Raw genomic sequence first — 25,846 nt, 5'->3', positions numbered from 1 at the left:
GAGTTCATCCGCTCCGTCCATTTTTTTTTCCTTTTTTTTTCTTTTGTGTTTCTTGTTCTTCTTTCATCTCGGCGACATCTTAAACTCTCGCCCTCAGTGTGGACTTGGACTGTCGGTCTCAGCGTGGACTTGGCAAGGCATCCTGTCAGCCCAGTGAGGCGTCCTCTCAGTCCAGCGTGACAGTCTCTCGGTCCAGAGTGGTGGTGGTCTCTCAGACCGGCATGGTGGTCTTTCAGCCCAGCATGGCCTCAGTGAGGACTTCCAGCCTTGGGGTGTTTCCAGAGTGAACACCTAACCTGAGGAGCCTCGTGTTGAAGTCAGACACAGTCTGGAGTCAAGACCGGACGTGGACCGGATGCTACATGCCAGCGTGGACTGGGTTGGAAGGAATTTTGTTCAGAATGTTTTATTTCTCTCTTTTCTAATTTATTCCTACAATCTATAATGCTGGACTTTTTATTTCTTTATATTTCTAATTTTTCCTAAGAACCTGTACTGGAGAATCTTGACCAAGGATGGCACCATAAGTGGCGACTTGTAAAGTTTCCACTGTACTCATCGAGTACATATGACAACAAAGCTAATTCAATCTGTCACATTGTTAACCACTCAGTTAATTGGTCAGTTGTGCTTTGCAGCCTCCTTGTATCCTGTTAATGATTTTTAAAAATGTATTTGTGGGATGAGGGCATCACTGGCCAGGCTAGCAATCATTGTTCAACCCTACTTGCCTAGAGGGCAGTTAAGAATCAGCCACATTGCTGTGGGTCTGGAATCACATGTAGGCCAGACCAGGTAAGGATAACAGATTTCCTTCCCTAAAGGACATTAGTGAACCAGATGAGTTTTTTCAACATTCAATAATGGATTCGTGGTGATCATTAGACAAATAATTCCAGACTTGTTTATTGAATTCAAATTCCACCATGTCCAATGGTGGGATGTGAACCCAGGTGCCCAGCACATGATTTGGGTCTCTGGATTAATCAGCAATAATACCATTAGGCCATCACCTCCCTTTAAATTTCCCGCCATCTTTGTATCATCAGCAAATTTAGATACATTACTCTTGATCTGTTTGCCTAAGTCATTGAAACAGATGAGGCCCCATCACTGATACTTGTGACACTCCACTGGTTACAGCCTTCCAACTTGAAAATGCCCCATTTATCTCTATTCTTTGCTTCCTGTACATTAACCAATCCTTCATCCATGCTAATATATTACTGCAGCCCCACGAGCCCATGCCCTGCACAATTGTTTTGCATGGCACCTTATTAAATGCCCTTTGGAATCCCAAGTATTCTATATTCCCTAGTTCTCCTTTATCCTTACATTTATGTCCTCAAAAAGGCTCTAATGAATTTCTTAAAAATAATGTTAACTTCATATAGTCATATGTTTTAAATGCATTGTAAAAACTTCCTTAATAACAGATTCCAATATTTACCAATGATTGATGTCAGACTAACTGGCCTGTAGTTTCTTGTTTTCTGTCTCCATCCTTTTGTCAATAGCGGTGTTATTATTTGCTAGCTTCTGATTGTTGGGACCACTTTAGAATTTAGGTAATTCGGAAAATTATGACCAATATTTCTGCAGCTGCTCTCATGACTTGGGTGTACCCGATGTCCTGATCTTTATAGCTGCAGCTATTCTTGTCCCTACTTTTTATAGCCTTCACTCTATTTGGGTGTTGAGAAAGTTTAGGCCCAGAAATTTGATTCATGACGGAGCTCGCTGCTGGTACTTTCCACACTAATTGGCAGGTCTTGCACAGTTAATGGTAGGGCCCTGGGTAGTGTTGTCGAACAGAGAGACCCAGGGGTGCAGGTACATAGTTCGTTGAAAGTGGCATCACAGGTAGTGAAAAAGGCATTTGGCATGCTTGCCTCCATTGGTCAGAGCATTGAGTACAGGAGTTGTGACATCATGCTGTACAAGACATTGGTCAGGCCACATTTGGAGCACTGTGTACAATTCTGGTTGCCCTGCAATAGGAAGAATGTTATTAAACTGGAAAGGGTGCAAGAAGGATGTTACTGAGGCAGAATTTTGAGTTATAGGGAGACTCTGGTCAGGCTGGGTTTTTCTTTTCCCGTGCAGCGTAGGCGGTTGAGGGATGACCTTACAGAAGTTTACAAAATCATGAGGGCCATGGATAGTATGAATAGCCAAGGTCTTCTCCCTAGGTTAGGGGATTCCAATACTAGGAGGCATAGACTTGAGGTGAGAAGGGAAAGATTTAAAAGAGACCCCAGGGGCAACATTTTGACACAGAGAGTGGTGCATTTATGGAACAAGCTGCTGGGAAAGTGGAAGAGGCAAGTAGAATTACAACACTTAAAAGACATTTGGACAGGAATGTGGATAGGAAAGGTGTAGAGGGAAATGGGCCAAATGCAGGCAAATGAGACTATTTTAGTTTAGGAAACCTGGTCGGCATGGAAGAGTGGTACTGAAGGGTCTGTTTCCGTGGTGTATGACTCTGTGACTTTAATTACTCCTGGACAGCTGTGGGAAAAGCATGCTAACAGATTATTAGCTTAGTTCTGTCATCAGTTAGAGTAAGTCTTGTACAATTTACTTGAAAGTATCAGAAAATACATATGAGATTTAATTTTAAATGTTCCACTTCTTTATCTCAGGTGTAGGATAAATCGAATATTGGAGAGCAACCGAGGATATGCTGTACTGGTGGGAGTTGGTGGCAGTGGGAAGCAGAGTTTATCTCGATTGGCTGCTTACATTAGTTCTCTAGAAATATTCCAAATCACACTGAAGAAAGGCTATGGGATCTCAGATTTGAAGGTAAATATTTTGTCATTTGCAGTCCTGCGTTATTAAAAGTACTGATCTCCACTCGCTCTGTGCCGATTTTCTGTTTAATGTCCTTAGTTGATCTTCCTGTCTCCTTGTAAGTACAAAAGCTACTATAGATCCTGGCAAGTGAGAAAGATGCAAAGAATGACGGAGTCACACGACAGATGGCAAGAACTTATAAAAAGGGAGTAGACAAATGAACCCGTGGAGGCATCAAAACCAACAGCGAGAAAAATTCAATGTGGTCAGGAACAATGTGGCCCCATAAATCCTGATAATGATATTGTCAGTGCAGATAAGGATATGGCAGACATGTTAAATAGTTACTTAACTTGATTGGATTTTTAAAGGGTAGGTCACAGCTGATGAATCTGATGGAATTTTTTGAATATTTTAACTGGAGCACTCAGCAATTCTTGGTGCCACACTTTAGGAACAATATATTGGCATGAGGGTGTGAAGCATAGTTTTATCAGAATGATACCAGAATGTTACGTAAAGAGATTACACATACTAAGGTTGTATTCCCTGGAATTTAGACGGTATAATAAAAAAAAATCAAGAGCGAAATTAGGAAACACTTGTATAAAGAAATCATGACAGAACTTTGAACTTCTCTTCTGCAAAGACAATAGATGTCAAATCAATTATAAATTTTAAATCTATGTTTGGGGTAATATTTGTTATTAAAAATTTTTAAAGAAGATTGGGCAAAGATGGATTTTTGGATGTAGGTTGTAGATCAGCCACACTCTTTCAAGTAATAGAACTGACAGGGTGTAATAAATGACTCACTCCTGTTCCTATGATTCTTTTCAGCTGTTTAGTAAGCATTATTAGATTTATAGCAAAGCAACATACATGTAATTTAGTTTTAACCAAAAACTATGGCAGTTTTCCTTTCAAACTTTTTGCTTTTGACCAATAAAGGGTGTTGATTAAATGGAGGCATTTCTTGTGAAGGATAATCAGCTTTTGACCCTAAGAAGAGAAAATAGGTACATTACAGCATGTAGCATTCACAGCAAGAAACTTTTAAGTGCCCTATTTGCTGATGTTGGGCACGCAGAGGGAAACAGTAGGCAATAAAGGCATTGTACTAAGAAGCATCTCATATAGGTATTTAACATCCCAGGATTGACAGTAAATCATGAACTGGGAGTGAGGGAGAAACTGGTATGTTCCCAGAAGGTAAGGAGTTTTAGAAAATTATAACAACCAATTAACTATTTCACTAGCTACGTCTTTTATGACTCTGGGGTGAAATCCATCAGGATCCAGGGACTTGTCAGCCCATAGTCCCAACAATTTGAAAATTACAGTTACAGTGAAATGACGATTTTTGGAGTTCTTTGAGGAAGCAGCAGATCCTGTGAATAAAGTGGAACTGCTACGTAGCACTTGGATTTCAAGAATGCAGTTGATAAGCTGTCACACCTAAGGTTATTGTGAAGATAAAAGCTTGTAGTGTAACATATTTGCATGAATAAATATTTTCTAATCAGCCTGTTCAGTGATGTTATTACACACCTCTGGAGTGGGTGGGACTTGAACCTTGGCCACCTAGCCCAGAGGCAGGGACATTATCACTGTACCACAAGAGCCCCTAACAACCGCAATCACTGCTAAAACCAAGATTTAACCTTTTGATCTTCAGTCTAAAGCTATCCCAACTGAGCTTTTTTGAATGAGCACATTGGCATGCCTAGAAGATTGGCTCACTAATAGGAAACAGAGAGTAGCAATAGATAGGTAATGAGCAACATCACAGGGAATGGTGCTGGGGCGTCAACTGTTTACAATGTATAGAAATGTCTTGCATGATGGGACTGAAGGTATGGTTGTTAAACGTGCTATTGACACAAAGATGTGTAGGAAAGGAAGTTGTGAAGTGGATACAAGGAGGCTGCAAAAGGATGTAAGATAGATTAAGCAAGTGGACATATGTGACAAATGTAGTATAATGAGGAAAAATGTGAAAATGTCCATTTTGGCAGGATGAATAAAAAACAAGCATACTACTTAAATGGTGAGAGACACGAGAGATCTGGGTGACCTAGTGTATGAACTGCAAAAGGTGAGTATGCAAATAATTGGGAAAGCTAATGAAATATTATCATTTATCATGAGGGGAATGAATACAGAAGAAGGGAGGTTATGCTTCAGTTTTACAGGGTACCGATGAGACAATATTTGGAGGACTGTGTCTTTATTTAGGTAAGGACATAGATATATTGGGAGCAGTGAAGAGAAAATTTCTAAGCTCAACTAACACCTGGAATGAGTGGGTTGTCTTCTGATAGGGCAGCTGTGGAAAGAGTATTTCTTGTTGTGGGAAATCTAGAAATAGTGGTCATGGTTTGAAAGTGAAGGATTGCCAATTTAAAATAGATGAAAGAAAAGCTTCAAAGTGTCGTGAATCTTTGGAACACATTTCCTCCAAAGGTTGTGCAGGCGTCACAATCCCAAAACAAAAAATTATCTATAATTGCATTTTGTGTGCGGTGAATAGCAAAGAGAAGAAGAAAAATCCCATTGGCACTTTTCCGCCGAACTATGGGAGCACTTTGAAATGGCTTTATTCTGATTCAAAGGCAAAATTTTCATGATTGTCGTAGAACATCTCATGGTGGATTAGGTAAACCATCTACACAAAATTATGGCAAAGCCGATGATTGAATCTTTAGGGAAAGTCTCCTCCATTTATGGCATTCAGGACATTGTAGATTCAGACATTGCATGGGAATCCAGTGTTATACATATTAAAAGTTCACCCACTACCTTCAAGCAAGTGGAGAAGCTAGCAGAAGAGTCGAAACATTGAGGCATTGTTGAACGAGAACCGAGATTTAAATCTTGCATGACAAATTTAGTTACAGCTCATCAGCAATACAGAATAGATTATCATTATCAGAGTTGTTGACGGATGGGAGATTGAGAAGACAACTCTCATCGCTGTCTCAGAACGTACAGCCAAACATCACTCGGATTAATCATAATAGAGTGAAACGGCACAAAGAAGAGGAAAGAGACAATTGAGTCAAGAAATTTTCCAACAAGACACAAAGCACAAGAGTTACCAGAGCTATAGTCCAGGACGCAGAATGGATAAGGGATCCACAGAGACGAGCAGAGATGAAAAAAAACACACCAACCAGCAGAGTTGAAACAAGAGCTGCACAGAAATAATGTTTCATCAGTATGCAGTGTTGATGTCAGTGTCACTTGGTTTTGTAAAGAGAAGTAGCAATAGGTTGAAGTGCTAACAAGAGTCATAAGCGAACATGTATTTAGTAAGGTGTGAAGAAAGAGTTCTTTCAAAGAGGTCCTTGGACTCCAGGAGCAGATTAAATAGAGATAGACCCCACACACACAACAAAGAAGCTTTCTGAAAATCCAGTGCAAACAGTTCCCCCAATCCCCCAACCTCTCTACTTCTACTGTCTTTGTGGCATTAATGTTTTCCGGAAGTTCAGTTGGATCTTCATTTCCTAAATCCATGACTTTTCAAATGTTATACTTCTCCAATTGTTAACCAATAGATCTGTGAAGATTATTTTGAGGCTTTTCCTGCAAGTGGTTTTAACCGCACTAATTGTAATGTCCAACATCATCAGCGCACTTCAAAAAAAATTATTTGTGAATGTCCTCCAAATTTCCTACTGTTTCTTTTCCACCTGTCCCATTCGGCCTATTTATTTTCCTTAGGCTCTTAGGACAATCTGTACTACCTCTACAGCAAATTACTGCAGATGCTAGAATCTGTACTGAAAACAAAAAGTGCTGGAAATCACAATGGGTCAAGCAGCATCCGTGGAGAGAGAACAACCTAACATTTTGAGTCTTGATGACTGTCCTTCAGAGCTCTGATAAAGAGTCATCTGGACTTGAAACATTAGCTTGCTCTCTCTTCATGGATGATGCCTGGCCCTCAGGTTAATATTTTACAGAGTCATAAAGCTGTACAGCATTGAAACAGACCCTTCGGTCCAGCTCATCCATGCCAACCAGATATTCTAAATTAATTTAGTCCCATTTGCCAGCATTTGGCCCATATCCCTCTAAACCCTTCCTGTTCATATATCCATCCAATGTTGTAATTGTACTGGCCTCCACCACTCCCTCTGGCAGCTCATTCCATACACGCACTACCCTCTGCAAGAATAAGTTGCCCCTTAGGTCCCTTTTGAATTTTTCCCCTCTCACCTTAAACCTATGCCCTCTAGTTTTGGACTCCCCCATCCTGGGGAAAAGACCTTGACTATTTACTCTATCCAAGTCCTTCATGATTTTTTAAACCTCTATAAGATCACCCTCAGCCTCCGACTCTCCAGGAAATGTTGCCCCAGCTTATTCAGCCTGTCCCTATAGCTCAAACCCTCCAACCCTGGCAACATCCTAGGAAATCTTTTCTGAACCTATTCAAGTTTCACAACATCCTTCCTATAGTAGGGAGACCAGAATTGCATGCAGTATTCCAAAAGTGGCCTAACCAATGTCCTGTACAGCCGCAACATAACCTCCCAACTCCTATAGTCAATGCACTGACCAATAAAGGAAAGCATACCAAACGCCTTCTTCACTATCCTGTCTACCTGTGGCTCCACTTTCAAGGAACTATGAACCTGCACTCCAAGGTCTCTTTTTTCTTTCAGCAACACTCCCCAGGACCTTACCATTAAGTGTATAAGTCCTGCCCTGATTTGCCTTTTCAAAATACAGCACCTCACATTTATCTAATTTAAACTCCAGCTGCCACTCCTTGACCCATTGGCCCATCTGATCAAGGTCCCATTGTACTCTGAGGTAACCTTCGCTGTCTGCTACACCTCCAATTTTGGTGTCATCTGCAAACTTACTAACCATACCTTCCATGTTCACATCCAAATTCACCGACCCTGTTGGCACACCACTGTTCATAGGCCTCCAGTCTAAAAAGCAACCGTCCACCACCATCCTCTGTCTTCTACCTTCGAGTCAGTTCTGTATCCAAATGGCTAGTTTTCCCTGTATTCTATGTGACCTAACCTTGTGAACCATTCAAGTACATCACGGGTTCCTGCAATGCACGTTTCTAGATTGTAACGTTATTTCACATGCAGTTAGTATTCAAATAAAATATAGACAGTTTTCTTTATTTTGTCTCCATATTGCCTGTTGTTTTTCTCTGTGCACACACATGTACACGCACTTTTCCTGGTGGAAGTGTTAACTCCCAGGAATCCATATACAAGCCATCTGCTGTGCATGTCAGGCAACTTAATGTTTAATTTTCTGTAATTTTCTGTAAGCTGATGCTATGGAAATTCAGAGCTTGTGTATACTTTGAATTCATATGTGAAGAAAGGCTAAGTTGCAATTTCAGTTTTTATCCCTTTGTGACACTGGGCTGCAGCTGAGAAGAGGCAGGTGGCCACAGGTCTCATTCAGTGATTCTGTCACCAGCTGGTGAGGGCAATGAAGGTCACCCTAATGTGCCTTCCTTGCACAGTTATCCATCTCCCTATTGGTTAGACCTACCGCTCTGTTTCACAATGTACTGACTTTCAATTCTCGGTATCGCAGTCTGCTGTGCCTTTCTCTTATGGATTGTGGCATTGGGTAACTCCTTTTTTTAGTAACATTGTAACATTTCACCTTCTGTTCCGTTTAGGTTGATCTTGCTAATTTGTACATCAAGACTGGAGCCAAAAACCTGCCAACAGTCTTTCTCCTGACAGATGCTCATGTTCCAGATGAACGTTTCCTGGTCCTGATCAACGATTTGCTGGCATCAGGTGAAGAAACTAATATTGTGGTGCAAGTTCCATTTCAAGCTACAGTCAGGTTTTGCAAGGTGATGCTCCACTTCTGATAGTGTGGGTGTGAGGCTGCTACACCTTCATGCAGGACCTCTTTGAAAAACAGCAAGTTTATTAATCTTACAATGTGGGGAACTGAGTCAATTTCAAACTGCTAAACAAATGAGTGTGACTTTGTGAAAAGGCCAGTGAAGAGTGAATGATTTATAGTTAGTTAAAGAAACACTCTTTGTCCTCCCTTTATCCTCACTGAATTGAAATTAAAGATCACTCTGCATTACCTTCTCTAATTCACCCTTTTGCTAGAGTTTAGAACTGTAGGTCTGTTTATTTGTCTGCTTTCTCTTTATTCAACAATCTTCAGCTTTCACTATCTAAACATTAATTCCTGATTTACCATCTTTGCAATAGTAACTGTCCTCTACTGTTGCATTCCACGGATGCTTTGGAATATCCTGAGACCATGAAAGGCACTATATAAATGCAAGTCTGTATTTCTTTTGCTTTTTGTCCTTGATTTATCATTCTGAACAGAGCTGTGATATTTCCATTGAATTTCAGCTGATGAGAGTAACCACTTCTATCCTAAGAAAGTTGCAGCCATTTAGAATTAAGGCTTTTCTCTGAAATAAATGTTTGTTTTCTGTTGTACGTTTTTGTTAAAATTGTACTCTTAAAATACAACAACCTATGTTCTGTGATGTTCCTGATATAGAAAACACAGAAGAATTTTATATAAGTACTGAGAAAAGGGTTCCAGTAATGACATCATTTCTTTAATTATAAATCTTATTAAATATGTTCTAATTTATCATATCTTGAAAATAGGATGGACTGGAGGTGATTTGCTGCCTGACCTCTTTAACTGGGTCAAAAAAGGGTGTAACAAAGTAAGAAATAATCGACTGCCCTGTCATTTCTTTTTTAGAATCACTACAGTGTGGAAACAGACCCTTTGGCCCAATAAGTCCACACCGACCCTCAGAGCACCACCCAAATCCATCCCCCTATAACCCACACATCCCTAAACACTATGGGCAATTTAGCATGGCCAAACCACCTAGCCTGCACATCTTTGGACTGTGGGAGGAAACCGGAGCACTTGGAGGAAACCCACGCAGACACGGGGAGAATGTGCGAACCCCACACAGACAATCGCCCAAGGGTGGAATTGAACCCGGGTCCCTGGCGCTGTGAGGCAACAGTGCTAACCACTGAGTCACCGTGCCACCATTTGTCTTTTCTCCCACTGAAAAATGCCTTTCCTACTGTAACTTCACAAATGTGAGAAAAAGCCTCAGGCCATTCAACCTCAGATATAGTTCCTAAAACTTCCAATTGAACAAGTTTTCACATAACTTAAATATTTCCCCTCACACGTTTATGAATAACCTTCAATGACGTTAAGAACACTATCTAAATGTATGTTGTTGATTTTGAATTATTTCCTTTTAGACTGTGTACTTTGAGTGGAGAAAGGCAGCAAACAGTGCAGATTTTGGTTTGACAGCAGTCCCCATCCCTGCCATTTGTAAAAGTCAATTCCAAAGCGGCTGAAGAAAATAACGAGGTGCTGTGGAGCAATAGCATATTGTGGCCTTGACCACCTGACAACTAGATCGCTCTCCCTCACTGGGAGGAAAGCATAGCCCTTGAGCTGCTGCCCAATCTGATTGGCCAGTGGCTTCAATAGTGCCAGAACTCTTAATGAGCATTGCTGGGACAGAAAGAAGAGCAATGTATCCCGTACAAAGATATTTGCCAGCGTTTTAGAGCGGGAAGGAATCAGGGAGCTCAAGGGAGGGGTCAGGGATGCTGGTGTGATAGGCTTTGAAGGCCAGACAGCGATTCACAAAGTGAGGGTATCATCTCGGAGTGTTGCTCCCGATGTGCCCTCCCTGCCTTCCCACCATCTCAACAAAACTATTTCAAACAATGGCCTTTTAAATCGCATCTGTCCATGCCAACAATATATTGTGATGTGGGCAGCATTAGGTTTGTGTCAATTAGTTGTAATCAACATCAGTTGCCTGCTAAATACTTTTCTTAAAATTGCAATCTACCAACCGACCTTACTTTGAGAACCAGATAGGAGGGAGGGGACAGGCTAGTCAACCATCATATTTTCTGTGTATTCCCACTGAAAATATGCTGTACAGGGGTGTGGCAGTAAAATGCAGCCTATTATTTTTATTATTGGGCCTTCTGTTCTTCACCTGCCAACTCATAGTTTTCCATCCCTTTAAGTCAATAAATAGCAAATTATTTGTGAGCATTTATAGAAGAAAGACCCCAGTCTAAAGTTCCTATATCTGGAGTTTTGTAATGACTCTTTGATTTAAAAGTGGAATTCAGTGAAATGGTTTTCCTGCCTTGTTTTGTAACTCATTGTGCTGCCATCCTCACAGTCTGCATCAAGTTACAAATCAGTGTGGTGAATTGGTAAAATTATTAACAAATTATGCTTAATGATACTATGCCATATGCTATTACTAATCAGTACTGATCATGCTGCATCGAGTGTACTGTGCAGATAAATGGATTTAGCAATGAGGCTGAAGTGGCTTTGTGTGAACAAGCAGGAGTTTTGTTGTCTGCGACTGACCTCATATGTGGAGTTACAATGTAATGAAACTATTTCTTGTGCAATGAATATGAATAAAGGGAGCTGGAGGGCATTTTTAAAAGTCATTTTGGAAGCACCGAGAATTAACAAAATCATGGATAGATGTAATTTTAATTAGCATATTGTTCTTTTTAGTAAATGGTCTTTTTGCAGGTTTCTTTCTTTAAATAAATGAAATGTAATGGTCACGAAGGCTTAGATTAATATCTGAGGAGTAGTAAAGTCTATTGTTGAAACTAGTGAGATAACATCACTGCTTTAAAGATCCAAACACCAAATCCCCAAAAAAATCAGCAAAAGTGTTACCTGTACTGCCATTGTTTTAATCAAATTCTGAGAATCAAAATCCTGATTTACCTTAAACAGGTGAAATTCCTGATCTGTTCAGTGAAGAAGAGGTTGATAATATCATTGGTGGTATACGTAATGAAGTCCGAAGCTTGGGACTGATGGATAATAGAGAAGATTGCTGGAAGTTCTTTTTGAGCAGAGCAAGGCAACAGCTCAAGGTATTTACATTGCAAGTAATTTTTCTTTTCTAAAGAAACTTGGAATTTTTGAAACTGTAAACTGAGTGTTGTTTTGAAATTTTTGGGTTTTTTTGCTAGTTTAAATTGAAGAATTGACTGCTCATTCAGTTGTCTAGTTTGTTCTCTTGCAGTTTAGCTGCAGTCTCAGTGCAGTAATGAGTCTATAAAATCTTTTAGCACAACTTATTGCCATCCGTCAAATGGAAAGTAGAAGCATGATATTTTTGGCAATTTTAAAAAAAACTCCTATGGTGGAATTGAAATAATTTTACAATCAAAACTGATCAGTCAAGACATACAGCTTTTTTTTCTAAAAATATCTAACTTAAGGTAGAAATTAAAAATAAGGTAATGCATATAGGTGAAAAGCAATGGTAAAGCAATAGACAAGAGCTCATAAGAGCAGGGGTTTCATTTCTCATGGAGTGCCTGAGCTCAGCAGTGCTATTAATAGTGACGCTAAAAGAATCAAGTGAAGAAAAATAAAGTTGCCTTGGTCCTATGAGACCACAGGGATGCCTGCGCATTAGAGAGAGAGAGAAATGACTGGCATTGGTTTAAACTACGATTCACCGTACCTCCAGGTGGTGGGGGAGAGGTTGAGAAAGAGTCCTTCATGGTAACCTTAATCAGTTCCAGAATTGAACCCACATTGTTGGCGTCACTCTGCATTGCAAACCAGCCATCCAGCCATACAAGAATCCAGTAAACTTGTCCACAGAGGACAGATTGGAGTCTGCATCAAACATACACACCACCTAGTGGCCAATCTGAGAGTCAATGACAAAGACCCAGGAGCAGCTTAAGAAATACAGAATAATTTGATTCTTTGAATTGATGGGAAATTATTGTGGAGAAGGAAATTTAAAAGCAGGAAAAATAAACTTCTGAAATGTTTTTCTGTGCAGAAAAATCTCTGCAAATTTCTTAAATTTGGTTTGAATGCTTCCTTTACTTTTTAAAAACTTTATTTTGAGAGCATGATCAAGATGCAGATTTACATTGATAAAGGAAGCAAAATATTGTGAATTGGGAATCCATTGGGAATGTAGCATAACAACGGCCACTGCCCAGAAACATTGAGGATAATTTAATGTCCCACAAACAGGTGGGTTTCAGTTAGCTGGTAAGCTAAAATGTTAAAAGTTCTGAAAACGTGTTAAAAAAAAACTCGCCTCAAATCCAGCACTTTGCAAGAGCTGGTGTAAGAGGCTGGTCACCAAGGGGACTGTTTAGTTAGTGAGACCAATTGAGGAGTCCTCTCACTGCCATTAAACAAAATTTCTATTTTTAACTACAGTCGCACTGGCTTCTTAGTTCTCAGGAACAGTGACATGTGAAAGGAGGTAGGAAGAATTGTATTCATTATGTAGAAATGCCTGTGGGCTAGAAAGAGCAGAACCTCCAAGGCTCAAGCCTCACAATAAACACTTTTTTTGCTTTTTCCTTCTGACACAAAGTCAGAAGTCACACAACGCCAGGTTATAGCCCAACACGTTTATTTGAAATCATAAACCTTCATAGTGCTGCTCCTTCGTAAGGTGAAATGCAGGTGAATTTCACCTGACAAAGGAGCAGTGCTCTGAAAGCTTGTGATTTCAAATAAACCTGTTGGGCTATAACCTGGTGTCGTGTGACTTCTGACTTTGTCCACCCCAGTCCAACACTGGCACCTCCACATCATCGCTCTGACACGGTCAGTGATACAAATCCCCACCTTCATGATCTCTCCCACCTCTCCTTTCCAACCTGTCCTTGATAATCACCATATCTGTTCAAGTCTGATCTTCAACCCTGACTGACTCCCACCGCATACCTTGGTCCCACCCCTTGTATAAGGCAAAGGGTTTGAAATAATTAATGTTGAAGCTTCATTGAGCTCCAGCCATTCTGATGATGTCACACAGTATTTGAGTAAGAAATCAAGCAGTCTTGCATGAGGTCCTGATGGAAACAGCTCTGGCTGCCATTAGTTTTTGCAAGTTTTTTTTCTATTCATTCAAGGCACGCTACCATCACTGGCTGGGCCAGCATTTATTGTCTGTAACTAGTTGCCCTTGAGAAGAATGTGCTGCCTTCTTGAGGCCTCTGCAGGCTATTGCTAATTATGCCTGACTAGTCAATGTAACTTTTACCTATTGCTATTATGTAGTAAACTAAATCTTCCTGTTAAACCTCTTGTGAAGACTCAATTGTAGTTTGTCATTTATTGCTGCCAATTAGCTAGGCCTTTAGGTTCAGCATAGAAAGGAGGATAGAGGGACTCTTGTACAGTGGTAGTTTCCCTACCTCGTGACTAAGAAACCTGGGTTCAACTTCCACCTGCGCCAGAGGTGCATGATAATATCTGTGAACAGGTTGATGAGAAAAATTCTAGAAAGGAAAAAAGCAAGACCTCTTGTGGGGCAGTGGTAATGTCTCTAAACCTGGACTAGGAGACCTTGGTTCAAGTCTCACATGCTCAAGCAGTGTTTCATAACAACATATCTGAACAGGTTGATCAGAAACGTCAATGTCTAAATGACTGATTCATTGGCACTTTGAGCTCTTATAGCACAGTGGTAGTGGCCCGATCAGAAGTCCTGGGTTCAAGTCCCCCCTGTTCCATATCTGTCATAATGTGCATGACAGGTTGATTAAAAGTATTAAGACAGGAAATTTGGGCACAGAACCATATTCCAGTGACAAGCTACGAGTGGTTGGTGCTGCAACATGCTACCACATCCCACTCCAGCCCTCAATACTGCCCCATTTCTGGAACAAAAACAAAGTTGCTGGAAAAGCTCAGCAGGTCTGGCAGCATCTGTGAAGGAAAAAACAGAGTTAACGTTTCAGGTCTGGTGATCCTTCCTCAGACCCTTCTTTGTTTTTGTCCCTGATTTACAGCATCCGCAGTTCTTCCGGTTTTTACTGACCCATTTCTGTCCTGGATCTGTGACTGAGTCTCCAATATTTAGTTAATCATCCACAACCCTGCCAGTCATGCTGTGTCATGCACTTTCTGTCCATTTTCCTTCTCTGCACCACCTACCATCTCCCATTACCATCTAGCTTTATTGTTGATACAGTTTCCTCCCTGATGTCTAATTCTGTTCAAACTGAGTATTGCACTTGTTTTTGACTCTCTATGTAAAAAGGCAAAGAACAGTCATTTGTACATTATTGTGACTTTTATTTATCTGTTTTTGCAATGCAGGCATTCCTGGTTTGGCTAGCATTTATTCTCCTAGAGAAGGTTGTGGTGAGCTGACATCTTGAATTGCTGTGGTCCATATGGTTAAGATATACTCACAATACGGTTAGGAAGGTAGTTCCACAATTTTGAACTATCAACACTGGGGAATGGCTATATTGTTACAAGTCAGGATGGTATGTGACTTGGTATAGAACTTGCAGGTGATAGTGTTCCCATGTATCTGCTGTCCTTTGTCCTTCTAGGCAGTAGAGGTCACGAGTTTGGAAATTGTTGTCAAAGGAGCCTTGGTAAATTGCTGCAGTGCATCTTGTAGATGGTATGCACTGCTGTCATAGTGCATTGGTGGTGGAGGGAATGAATGCTTGTGATGGTGGATGGGCTGCATTGTAGAGAGTATTCCAAAATATTCCTGACTGGAGCTTTGTTGATGATGGACAGGCTCTAGGGAGGGGTAGGTGGTTTATTCACCACAGAGTTCCCAGCCTCTGACATACTATTGTAGCCACACTGATCCAGTTCAATTTTGGTCACACTCAGAATATTGATAGCGGGGAACTCAAACTATACTTAGGAAAATAATGTAGTCGAGAAGAGTGTTCTTAATAACTTGCACTTGTCACAAAATAACCTTGTTTCCATGGTCTCCAACTGCAGTACAACCTATTATTAAATTCTGTATGACACAAACACTGCAAACTCAATATTTAACGTTAGTTAAAGAGAAATTGCTTCTTCTATGTTACAGTGCCCAAATTCAATATTTATTTATTTATCCAAACTTTTGCAGCTTAAACATATAATTTTCTACTTCAGCTTTATCTTTCAGTAAAGAGTATGATTTTGCATTTCAGGCAGTCATCATTCCTTTTATATTACTCTATTATCTGCATTACTAGGAAAGGCACTCAGTTGCTCACAGACAGATATTAGTGTGTGTGTGCTGGAAGGGAGTGCCCTAACTCTAACAGATAGGCCAAACTCAACAGGTTTGGATCCTATGTTGACTGTCCCTGTGCAACCCAGTTGGGGCATCTTCAGAGCTCAGTATATCTAGTAAGGAAAGCTGAATTCACTACTTTAGTAATGGTTCTGGAGTTCACTTGGGACTTGGCCCTGAAACGGACATATGCTGTCTCATTTTGGACACATTGCTAGGCAGATGCAGTTTCCAATGTGTGAACTTGTGAGTAGGTGTGGTACATGAGTATGTGCAAAGGAAAAGATTGGCAAAGGCAAATGTGAATCCAGTACAAGCAGAGACAGATGAATTTATGATAAGAAACAGAAATGTCAGAGAAGGTAAGCAAGTACTTTGTGTCTATTTTCACAGAAGAGGACACAAGAAATCTCCCTGAAATAATTAAGGTCGAAGGGTCCGGTGAGAGTGTGGAAATGAAATAAATTAATACTAGTTAAAAAAAAAAGGGGCAGAAAGCATAAACAGAAGAGGCAACAGAAATTAGAGGCAGAATAAGTAAAATGGTAAGCAATCAAAACTTAAGGTTCTTTATCTGAATGCATGCAGCATTTGCAACGAGATAGATGATGGCATAAAAAGGAACAGATGAAATGATTTGATAGCTATTCCAAAGACATAGTTGCAGGATGCCCAGAATTAGGAGATGAATATTCACGGGTTTTTGGCATTTCAGAAAAATAGGCAAAAAGTAAAAGAAGGTGGGGGGTGAGGGAGGGTGGGGGAATGGGGGGCGTTGTTAAAAAAGGAAGGCATCAATGAGGTGGTGAATAATGATGTAGATGCAATAGATACTGATGTTGATACAGTTTGAACATAGAACAGTACAGCCCGATGTTGTGCCGAACTTTTACCCTAAACGTAAGGTCTATCTAACCTCCACCCCTACCTTATACCATCATCCATATGCCTATCTAATTGCAGTTTGGGTGCAAATAAGGAACAAAAATGGGAAGAAGTCACTGTTAGGAGTTGTCTGTAGTCCCGTAATGAGTTGCCTCACTGTGTAGGCTCCATTAGCATCATCAAGATATCAGATAAACAAGATTTTAATGGGAAGAAACGTCTTGTAACAGTCTCTATCATAAGGCCAAAGTGTTTGACAAACTGATGGTCTGAAGACCTTATGCCTTGCATCTAAGGGTTTTAAAGGAGGGATCTGCGCATATGTTGAAGGCATTGGTTGAAATATTCCAGAACTCACTCAATTCCAGGAGGGTTCCAATAGATACAAAAGCTGCTAACATGATGCCCCTGTTCAAAAAGGGAGGGAGATAGAAAGTAGCCTAGTTAGCCTAACATCTGTCATTGGGAAAATGCTAGAGTCCATTACTAAAGAAAAAATAGCAGGACATTTAGAAAAGCTTAAAATGAAGTTTAATGTAGGAAATTGTATGGTCATGCGGTTTGATAGAAAGAATCAAAAGGCAAACTATTGTTTAAATGAAGAGACACTCCCAAAAATTTTAGTACGGAGGAATTTAGCTGTTCTTGTGTATAAAACACAAAATGTTAGCATGCAATTAAAGCTAGTAATTAAGAAAACAAATGCAATTTTGGACTATATTGGTAGTGGGTTGGAGTTTAAAAATAGGAAAGCCTAGTTCCAACTGTACATGGTGTTGGTGAGGCTGCATCTGGAATACTGTGTTTAGAAAAGGATACACTGACATTGGAGGCAGTTCAAAATAGATTCATGAAGCTGATTCCTGGGATGAAGGGGTTGACTTTTCAAAAGTGGCTAAAGGGGTTAGAACTTTATTCATTAGAGTTGAGAAGAAATGACTTTATTGAAATATGCAAGATTCTGATTGGGCTTGACAAGATTTGAGAAGATGTTTTGAGAAGTTGTTTTCACTAGTGGGAGAATTTCAAACTGGAAGATTTAGTCATGAATAAGGAGACACTTCATTATAACTGAAATGCAATGGAATTTCTTCTCCCAAAAGGGTAGTGAACATCTAGAGTTCTCTACCCCGGAGAGTTGTGGAGACTAGATTACTGAACGTATTTAAAGAGGAGGTAGATGCATTTTTTTTAAATATCAAGGAGTTGGGGACTCTGAGGACTTGGCACAAAAGAGAGGTTGGAGCTTGGGGCAGATCACATCATGATCTTAGAGAATGGCAAAGCAGGTTTGAGGGGCTGAATGGCCTACTCCTGCTTGTGTCTCTTAGGTTCTTATGTACAGACCTGTTATATCTGATGTTAGTATTAGGGAAAATACTGGAATATTACCAATATTAAAGATCACTCATAGGATAAATCCCAAAGTAAATTGTTGGAATTTTGACCTGTGGATCTTCGGAGCAACATTGTCAACATGACTGAAAATAACTTTTTTTAAGATAAATAATTGTTCAGAATTAATGAATATATTAGGGTGTGAAGAAATTACATTTCATTCAATGTGTCATGTCATTTTAAGAATAAACATTTTTATGCTTTGAATAATTCACGAATACTTTGAATTCTAGTCCATTTAGAGTGAAACAACCTTATACTAATGTAAATTTAATCCAATTCTTATGTAGGTAAGTGGCTTCTTAGCTGAACTTATTAGAATTCTGATCTACTAATAAACTTCTCGTGTGATCATAATTCACCCTGAGTACTTGCTTTGATCAAGTCTATTGTATGGTTATGCTTTTAATCTCCTCTCCCGCAGGTTGTTCTCTGTTTCTCCCCAGTTGGTTCAACCTTGCGCGTGAGAGCCCGGAAGTTCCCAGCCATAGTTAACTGCACAGCTATTGACTGGTTTCATGAGTGGCCACAGGAGGCCCTAGTGTCTGTCAGCAGGAGATTCATTGAGGAGATTGAGGGTATTAAGGTGTGTATCTTATCAGTGTCAGTCAAAGTTAATTTGTAGAAATGCACCAATGTGTGTGTCTTCAAAGACATCATACCTTAGTCACATAGTTTTACGTGATAATGAGCATTCAAAGGTAAGATGCTTTGTACTAAATATTCCGACAAAGTTTTAATATTCTTTTAAATGAGAAATACTTCAAAAATCCCATTATGGTTAATTACAGGACTATGATACACATTGTACTGTTTTCTGAGGAATAATTTTCAGTCAATAATTTGAGATAAAACATTCAGCAACCACTAAAACCAACATACCTTGGACATTTGCTAAAAAGTTAGTTTTGCAGTTTCACAGTTTTATTAATTATAGTGTCCATGACCTTTTTAGCAATTTTATTTGCAGTTTTGATCAGAATGTCCATGCTAGTGAAATAATAATTGATTAGAGATGTAATTGTTAGAAAATTCTGAAGAATCATGTTTCATTTGCTCCATGTAGTAATCGAGATGTAAAATGTTACATCAGGTGATTTAAAACAATTATGAATGTTGCAACTATTAATATTAATAACATCTGAATAGTGGAAGTTGTGCTTCAAGTGTTATCTAAACATTGGTCAGGAATCAGTTATGATGCTGCTTTGAAATCAGTGGGAGATGCAAGAAAGTAAATTCAAATACTTAGGCCAGTTAGCCTTGGGCTTGAGTGGGAAATTTTAAATTAAATGAAGGCAATATTTGTATTGATTTTACATTTGAAATGTTTTTACGAGTAGCAGCTTCATATACCTTTATGTTCAATAGATCAGTATGTGAATTTCTCTTTACTAAAAAAAGAACCTAGTAATTGAGCGACACCCAAAATGACTCAAATCAAACCAATAGCTGAATCAGAGTGAGTCTGTTAGCCCAAAAAGGCACTATTCCTAGCTGTACAAGCAACCCAGTGGTTGTGGGAGAGAGAACTATAAGACTCAGACGTAATCTGGAACAAAAACAAAGTTGCTGGAAAAGCTCAGCAGGTCTGGCAGTATTTGTGGAGGAGAAAACAGAGTTAACGTTTCGGGTCCGGTGACCCTTCCTCAGAGATGTAATCTGATTGCCTCAGCTGGGAGTCAGTGGGTGATGCAGGGAGGAGATTCCGGGCACTCCTCTTTCTCTTGGCTCCAAAATAGAAGAGATGAAATGAAGTGAAACTTACCTTTTAGACAGTATCCTTGCATTATTCTTTCAGATCTGTTGGATTGGATGCTGATTGCCTGAAAAAGGTGATTACGGTGTGGATGACATATGCACTACTCAGTTGTAAACCTTTTTTGTAAAATGGCACGGAATGGTTGCATTGGTCACCAATTAACATTTGCAATCGGCATGTGTGGGTTTCAAGCATGCATCCTAAACGTCTATTGAGATGCCCAATCTATTATAACAAGTAATGGACTCTCAGTACGTGATAAGCACATGCATGACATCCACTACGCTAGTCCCTCAGTTGCATGTTCTACACCTGTGAATCAAACATAACATGATGAAATTTAAAGGCTGTTCTGTTGAAATATAGTTGTTTTGAATAATAGCCTAAGGGCTTCATGCGGTTAGCTAAACAAAAGAACAGAATTGTACTATATGCACATTTACCACTTTTTAATGTTTTCAAGCTCCGTTTGAAGTCTGAAGAAGTTAATTATAGGCTTTAAATGATCATATAGCAATCAGAAACTCATCTTCTGTATTGTGTTAACTACTAATTGTAATACAACGTGATAATTCTATTATTGTTAATGCATGGGTTTTCTGTGAAATCCCCAGAAGGAGAATTTGAAATTATTCAAACAGGAAGACAATTTAGAGCTTTCTTTTATCTGATGGTCTGAATCATGCGTGAAGTTTTAGCAGGATTCTGTATCAGTACCACGAGAATCAGAATGAGTTTTTATCTTTTGCAATTTAATTATATTCATAACTTCAACCTTTGCATTGATTTGTGTAGTATCTTGTTAGTAAATATCTAATGAGAACTTCGATAATTCATGCAGCCCTACCGATATTTAGAATTACTTCAAAAATTGATGGATGAAACAAAATCAAGCTATTAGATCTTAAGGAAAAAAATATTGAATTGAAACAGTTTGTTGTGCTATCCAGAACAAGTTCTGTTCTTCTGAACATTTTGTCAAACATTACAAATATTACACAGTGCAAATTCAATTTCATTACATGTAATCAACATTTCATTACAGCAAGCACACTATGCCATTTTCAGTCAATTATGTCATGATTTCATAACATTTGACATAATTTAAATATTAACTATCCAAAATATACATCTTCGCAAATGCTATAAAGAAACACAATTTTATAAAGCTGAAGGAAAATTCCATAGAACTTTTCTCTTGAAGTTTTTGTTTCCAAAATGCATTACAATTTCACTTTGAGGTTACAGACTTGCTCGCCGAGCCATTGCAGATGTTTCGTCACCCCGCCAGGTAACATCCGTCAGTGCGCCTCTGGTGAAATGTTGGTGTTCTGTCCCGCTTGTTATTTATATGACTCATACCTTCTCAAAAACTTTAAACAATTTGGCTTTATTTTATTGACCGTGTCTTCTTCAAAATACATATCCCTTCTTAATTCATTAATGAACTCTAACAGATGATTAAATAAAACTCCTAGCAGCAGAAACATAATGTCTGAGTGAGAATTTACTTTCAGTGAAATGTAAGCACTCTAAAACGATGATTTCATCTTGGAAATCCCAAAAAAAGAACTATTGACGTCTCTTTTGACATAAAACAAGGGCATTTCTTGCATGCATCACTGCACAGTGCTCATAGACAAATGCAAAGAGGATGGTGGAGAAAAAAATCTTAGTGATCAATCATTGGCGGACAAATAATTTATGCTAATGAAATTACAATAATTAGTAGTCACACAATGACCCTTTGAGAAGCCACAGCTGTTAAAGTCAGGAAGTGCTGTCACCACTGAGCTTATCTGAACAGACGGGACAAATTGTGAATGAAGGATAGAGCAGTCATCAAAGAGTTCTGTTCTGGGGCGATTATCGTTATCTGAAAACAGTGTGAATTACTACCAGCTGCTCTCTGACTGACTGTGTCCTCCATGCTGTGCTGTTTTGTTAAGTTAATGGCAACTGCTGATTCTCCCCTTGAGACATGTCTTCTCAAAGCAGTTTTAGTGCTATGAAGACACACGTTTAGCAAATTGATTTCCGGCACAAGTGTTTTGATTTGGGTGTAGTGCTCATCAACGAAGGTTGAATTAATATATTGTATTGGTATGTGGAGCCATTTTTACAGAGCGTGAGAAACTTTGAGAAACAAATATTGTACTTTAATCAGATAAGTAACGTTCATTCTAAATAACTCTTCACCTTCAAGAACTTCATAAAAGGCATGTCAAAGGCATTTCTAGCCCAATCATTCTGTAAACATCCCATCACTAGCTTGGAGATTGGGCCAAATATGGGAGAATTTCCATTGACTAGTTAACCAATAGCCAACACAGCACACTGATAGAATTTTGGTGCATGTGTCAGATTCCTTCCTCATTATCACAGGATATCTCCTGTCCCACCAATAGGAGGAACCCATCAGAGGTGACAGCATAGTGGCAGATAGTCTGGGTGGAGCGGTATCAGGGAGTTTGCAACGTTGACTTTGAGCCCCATGCACAAGAGTAATTTGGTCCTTCAAGCCTGCTCCACTATGCAGTAAGAACGCAGCTGATCTGATTTTAACCTCAACTCCACATTCCTGCATATCCTTGATAATCTTTCATCTCCTTGGTAATCAAGAATTTCTCTAGCTCCAACTTCAAAATGTATAAAGATTCTACATCCACTGCCTTTTGAAAATGGGAATCCCAAAGACCCTCAACCCTCAAACATTGTTTCATCTCTGTTTTAAATGGCAACCCCTAATTTTTAAACAATGATCTCTATTTTTGGATTCTCTCACAAGAGGAAATGTCATTTCAACATCCACCTGGTCAAGTCCTCTCAGGATCTTAAACAGCTCAGCAGGTCTGGCAGTATCTCTGAAGAAAAAATCACAGTTAACATTTTGCATCTGGTGACCCTACCTCAGAACCTTCCTCAGGACCTGCTGAGCTTTTCCAGCAACTTCTGTTTTTGTTCCTGATTTACATCATCCGCAGTTCTTTTGGTTTTTATTTAGTATTCCTCCCAGGATCTTATCTTTTTCAAATAATTAACCTCTGACACTTCTAAACAGCAGAGGATATAGGCCTAGCCTGTCTAGCCTTTCTTCAAAGGTAATCTGCCCATTCCAAAATATTAGTTTAGTAAACCTTCTCTTACTTCCAATGTATTTAACATGCTTCTGAAAATACAGTAACCAGTATTATACACAGTACTCCGGTTGCAGGCTCACTAATGCCCTGTATAACTGAAGCATAACCTCCCTCCTCTTGCATTCAATTCCCCTCACAATAAAACGTAACATCCTATTAGCTTTCTTGATTGCTTCCTGTCACTGCATACCAACATTGTGCAACGCATGCATCAGATCTCCCAGATCTCACTCTGCATCTCAGAGCTCTGCATCCTCTCACCAGTTAGATAATATGCATTTTATTCTTTCTGCCAAAATAGACAATATGAAACTTCCCACGTTATACTCCATTTGCCAGAGCTCTACCCACTCAGTTAACCTATCCATATCCCATTATTGAGCACCAGTTGGAAGAATTACAGAGGGCCTGAATGGTACAGATGTACTCTGTTGGGAACTGTAATATCTATCATTGAATGTGGCTCAGGTGCTCAGTTACTGAATGAGCTGGCCAAGACCTGAAGTGCATATCTGCCAGATGATGGCAGGTCGTAAGAGAATCAGCAAGAGCGAGAAACCTATTTGACATTGTCCCTAATGACTTACCTGTTACAGATATATATATCCGAGCCTGTATTGGTTTGAGAGTCATCATGGTGCAGTCCTGTGAAGATAAAAACCCTTGAGCATGTTGTGTGGCCCTACCACATTGCTGAATTGAAAGGATTCAGAGCAGATCTAGCAGTTCAAAACATTGTGAGGCTTTGTGGACTACAAGCAGCAGAATTGTGCTACAGCATAATCTGTAAACATGGCCTGATGGGTTCTTGACGTTCCCATTGACATCCAGAATATGGGTCCAGCTCTGATTCAAAGAGGAATGTAGCGGAGTGAACCAGGAGCAGGCCCCGAAATAACTAAAACTGAGGTGTCCACCTGGTAAAGTTACATAACAGCTCTACATGCATGCTAAACAGCAGGAGCAGCATGCTATTGACGAAATAAAGAAATTCTACAACCAACAGATCAACTCAAAGTTCTGCAGTCCTATTTCATCAGTCGTTGAATGGTGGATTGGACTATTTAACAAGTAACAAGAAGGAGGCTCCATACATGTTCCCATCCTCAATGATAACAGAGCTAAGCAGATGAGTGTAACTGACAAGACTGGAGTATTTGTGATCATGGTCAAGCAGAAATGCTGAATGGATGATCCATCTTAATCTTCGGCTAAGGGCTATACTACCACAGATGCCAGTCTGCATCCAATTCCATTCATTTCAAGTGATATCAGAAATATCTGCGCACACAGGATCCAGCAAAGATTATGGTCCCTGACAACATCCTGGCGGTAGTAATGAAGACTTGTGCTCCAGAACCAACTATTATAACTATGTAATAAATTGCCTGGTTACGTCTTGTTCACAAAGGACAGCATAATTCCAGTTTGTTCAAATAGCACTCCATCAGTTATCATGTACAGTTATCAGTACTGTGATAGAAGCTATTGTTGTCAAGTGCTCTGCCAGAACCACTCGGCTCCACATTCCGTTATCGCCTTTTGTCCAAACAGAATTTTGGGGGGGAAGATAAGAATGTTTCCTCTTCATGTCAAGGCAGGATCTGACCAAATATAACAAGTCAACCATCACAGCTCCAAATCAATGTTGCAGAACTTTCTCAGGGTAGATATTTTCGGTGAAGTGAGACTTGAACACGGGCCTGCTGGCCCAGAGGTTAGGACACTACTACATTGCCAGAGGATCCCTCAACCACACATCTCCAGCTGCCTCATTGTTGATGTTACGTCCATCATAAAATCAAAAGTGGGATGTTCACTGTTGATTTCACAGTGTTCGTTATTAAGCATAACTCCTCAAATACTGAAACATGCGTGTGGACATGAAACAATGTCTGGTCAACATTCAGAGTTGGGCAGATAAATGACAAACAACTTTCACGTCACATGGATGCCAGGCAATGACAATCTCCAACAAAACTGTTCGACTATCTCACCTGGAGTCTCAATGCCATTACTATTGCTTAAGCCCCTGTCAACATCTCAAGGGTAGCCACTGACCAGAGTTAACTGGACCAGATGCATAAATACAGCAGCTATAAGAACAGTTCAGAACCTGGATATTATACAGTTACTAATGCATCTTGTCACCCACAAAGTTTGTTGACCATCTATAAGGCACAAGTCAGACTCAATGCTGTTCACATGTCTGAACAAACCTGACTCCAGTGACATTCAAGAAGCTTGGCATTGTCCAGAAGAATGCTTTGATTGATATCTGTTCACCACCTTAAAGACTTAGTCCCTACTTCACTAGTGCACAGTGACTACAGTGTGTACCATCCGCAAGGTGCATTGCAGTAACCCTCAAAGGCTTCTTCAGCTGCTGCTCTCAAACTTGCAACCTCTATCACTTAGAAAAACAACAACAGACAGGTGGGAACTCCACCATCTGCAAGATCCCTGCAAAATTGCACTCCAAACTGACTTGAAACTATGTTACTATTCCTTGGTTAACACTGGATCAAGATCCTGGAACTCCCTCCTGAAAAACATTATGAATGTAGCTGCACTATATGGATCACAGTGGTTCAAGTAGGTGACTCGCCACCACACACTCAAGAGTCGCTGTGGATCGCTAATAAATGCTGTAGTTGCCATTGACACCAAAATCCATAATTGAAAAGGATACACAATAAGATTCGGAGATAAAAGGAACTGCAGAAGCTGGAGTATACGAAGGGACAA

At 39.7% G+C, this 25,846-nt stretch overlaps 1 protein-coding gene across 1 annotated transcript in view; it reads left to right on the top strand.

Moving 5' to 3' along the window:
- Nucleotides 1–25,846, top strand: part of LOC109913909 (dynein axonemal heavy chain 11-like) — a 336,187-nt gene that overhangs the window by 131,641 nt on the left and 178,700 nt on the right. The window contains exons 38-41 of the mRNA XM_048614118.1: nt 2,649–2,811; nt 8,477–8,600; nt 11,617–11,759; nt 18,621–18,782. Coding sequence (XP_048470075.1) covers nt 2,649–2,811; nt 8,477–8,600; nt 11,617–11,759; nt 18,621–18,782 — 592 coding nt within the window. The remainder of the gene's footprint in view (nt 1–2,648; nt 2,812–8,476; nt 8,601–11,616; nt 11,760–18,620; nt 18,783–25,846) is intronic.

The sequence above is a fragment of the Rhincodon typus genome, chromosome 2 (assembly GCF_021869965.1).
Source record: "Rhincodon typus isolate 14 chromosome 2, sRhiTyp1.1, whole genome shotgun sequence".
NCBI classification, from domain to species: domain Eukaryota; kingdom Metazoa; phylum Chordata; class Chondrichthyes; order Orectolobiformes; family Rhincodontidae; genus Rhincodon; species Rhincodon typus.
Note: the sequence above shows the minus strand (reverse complement) of the source record. Positions and strands in the feature narration are given on the sequence as shown.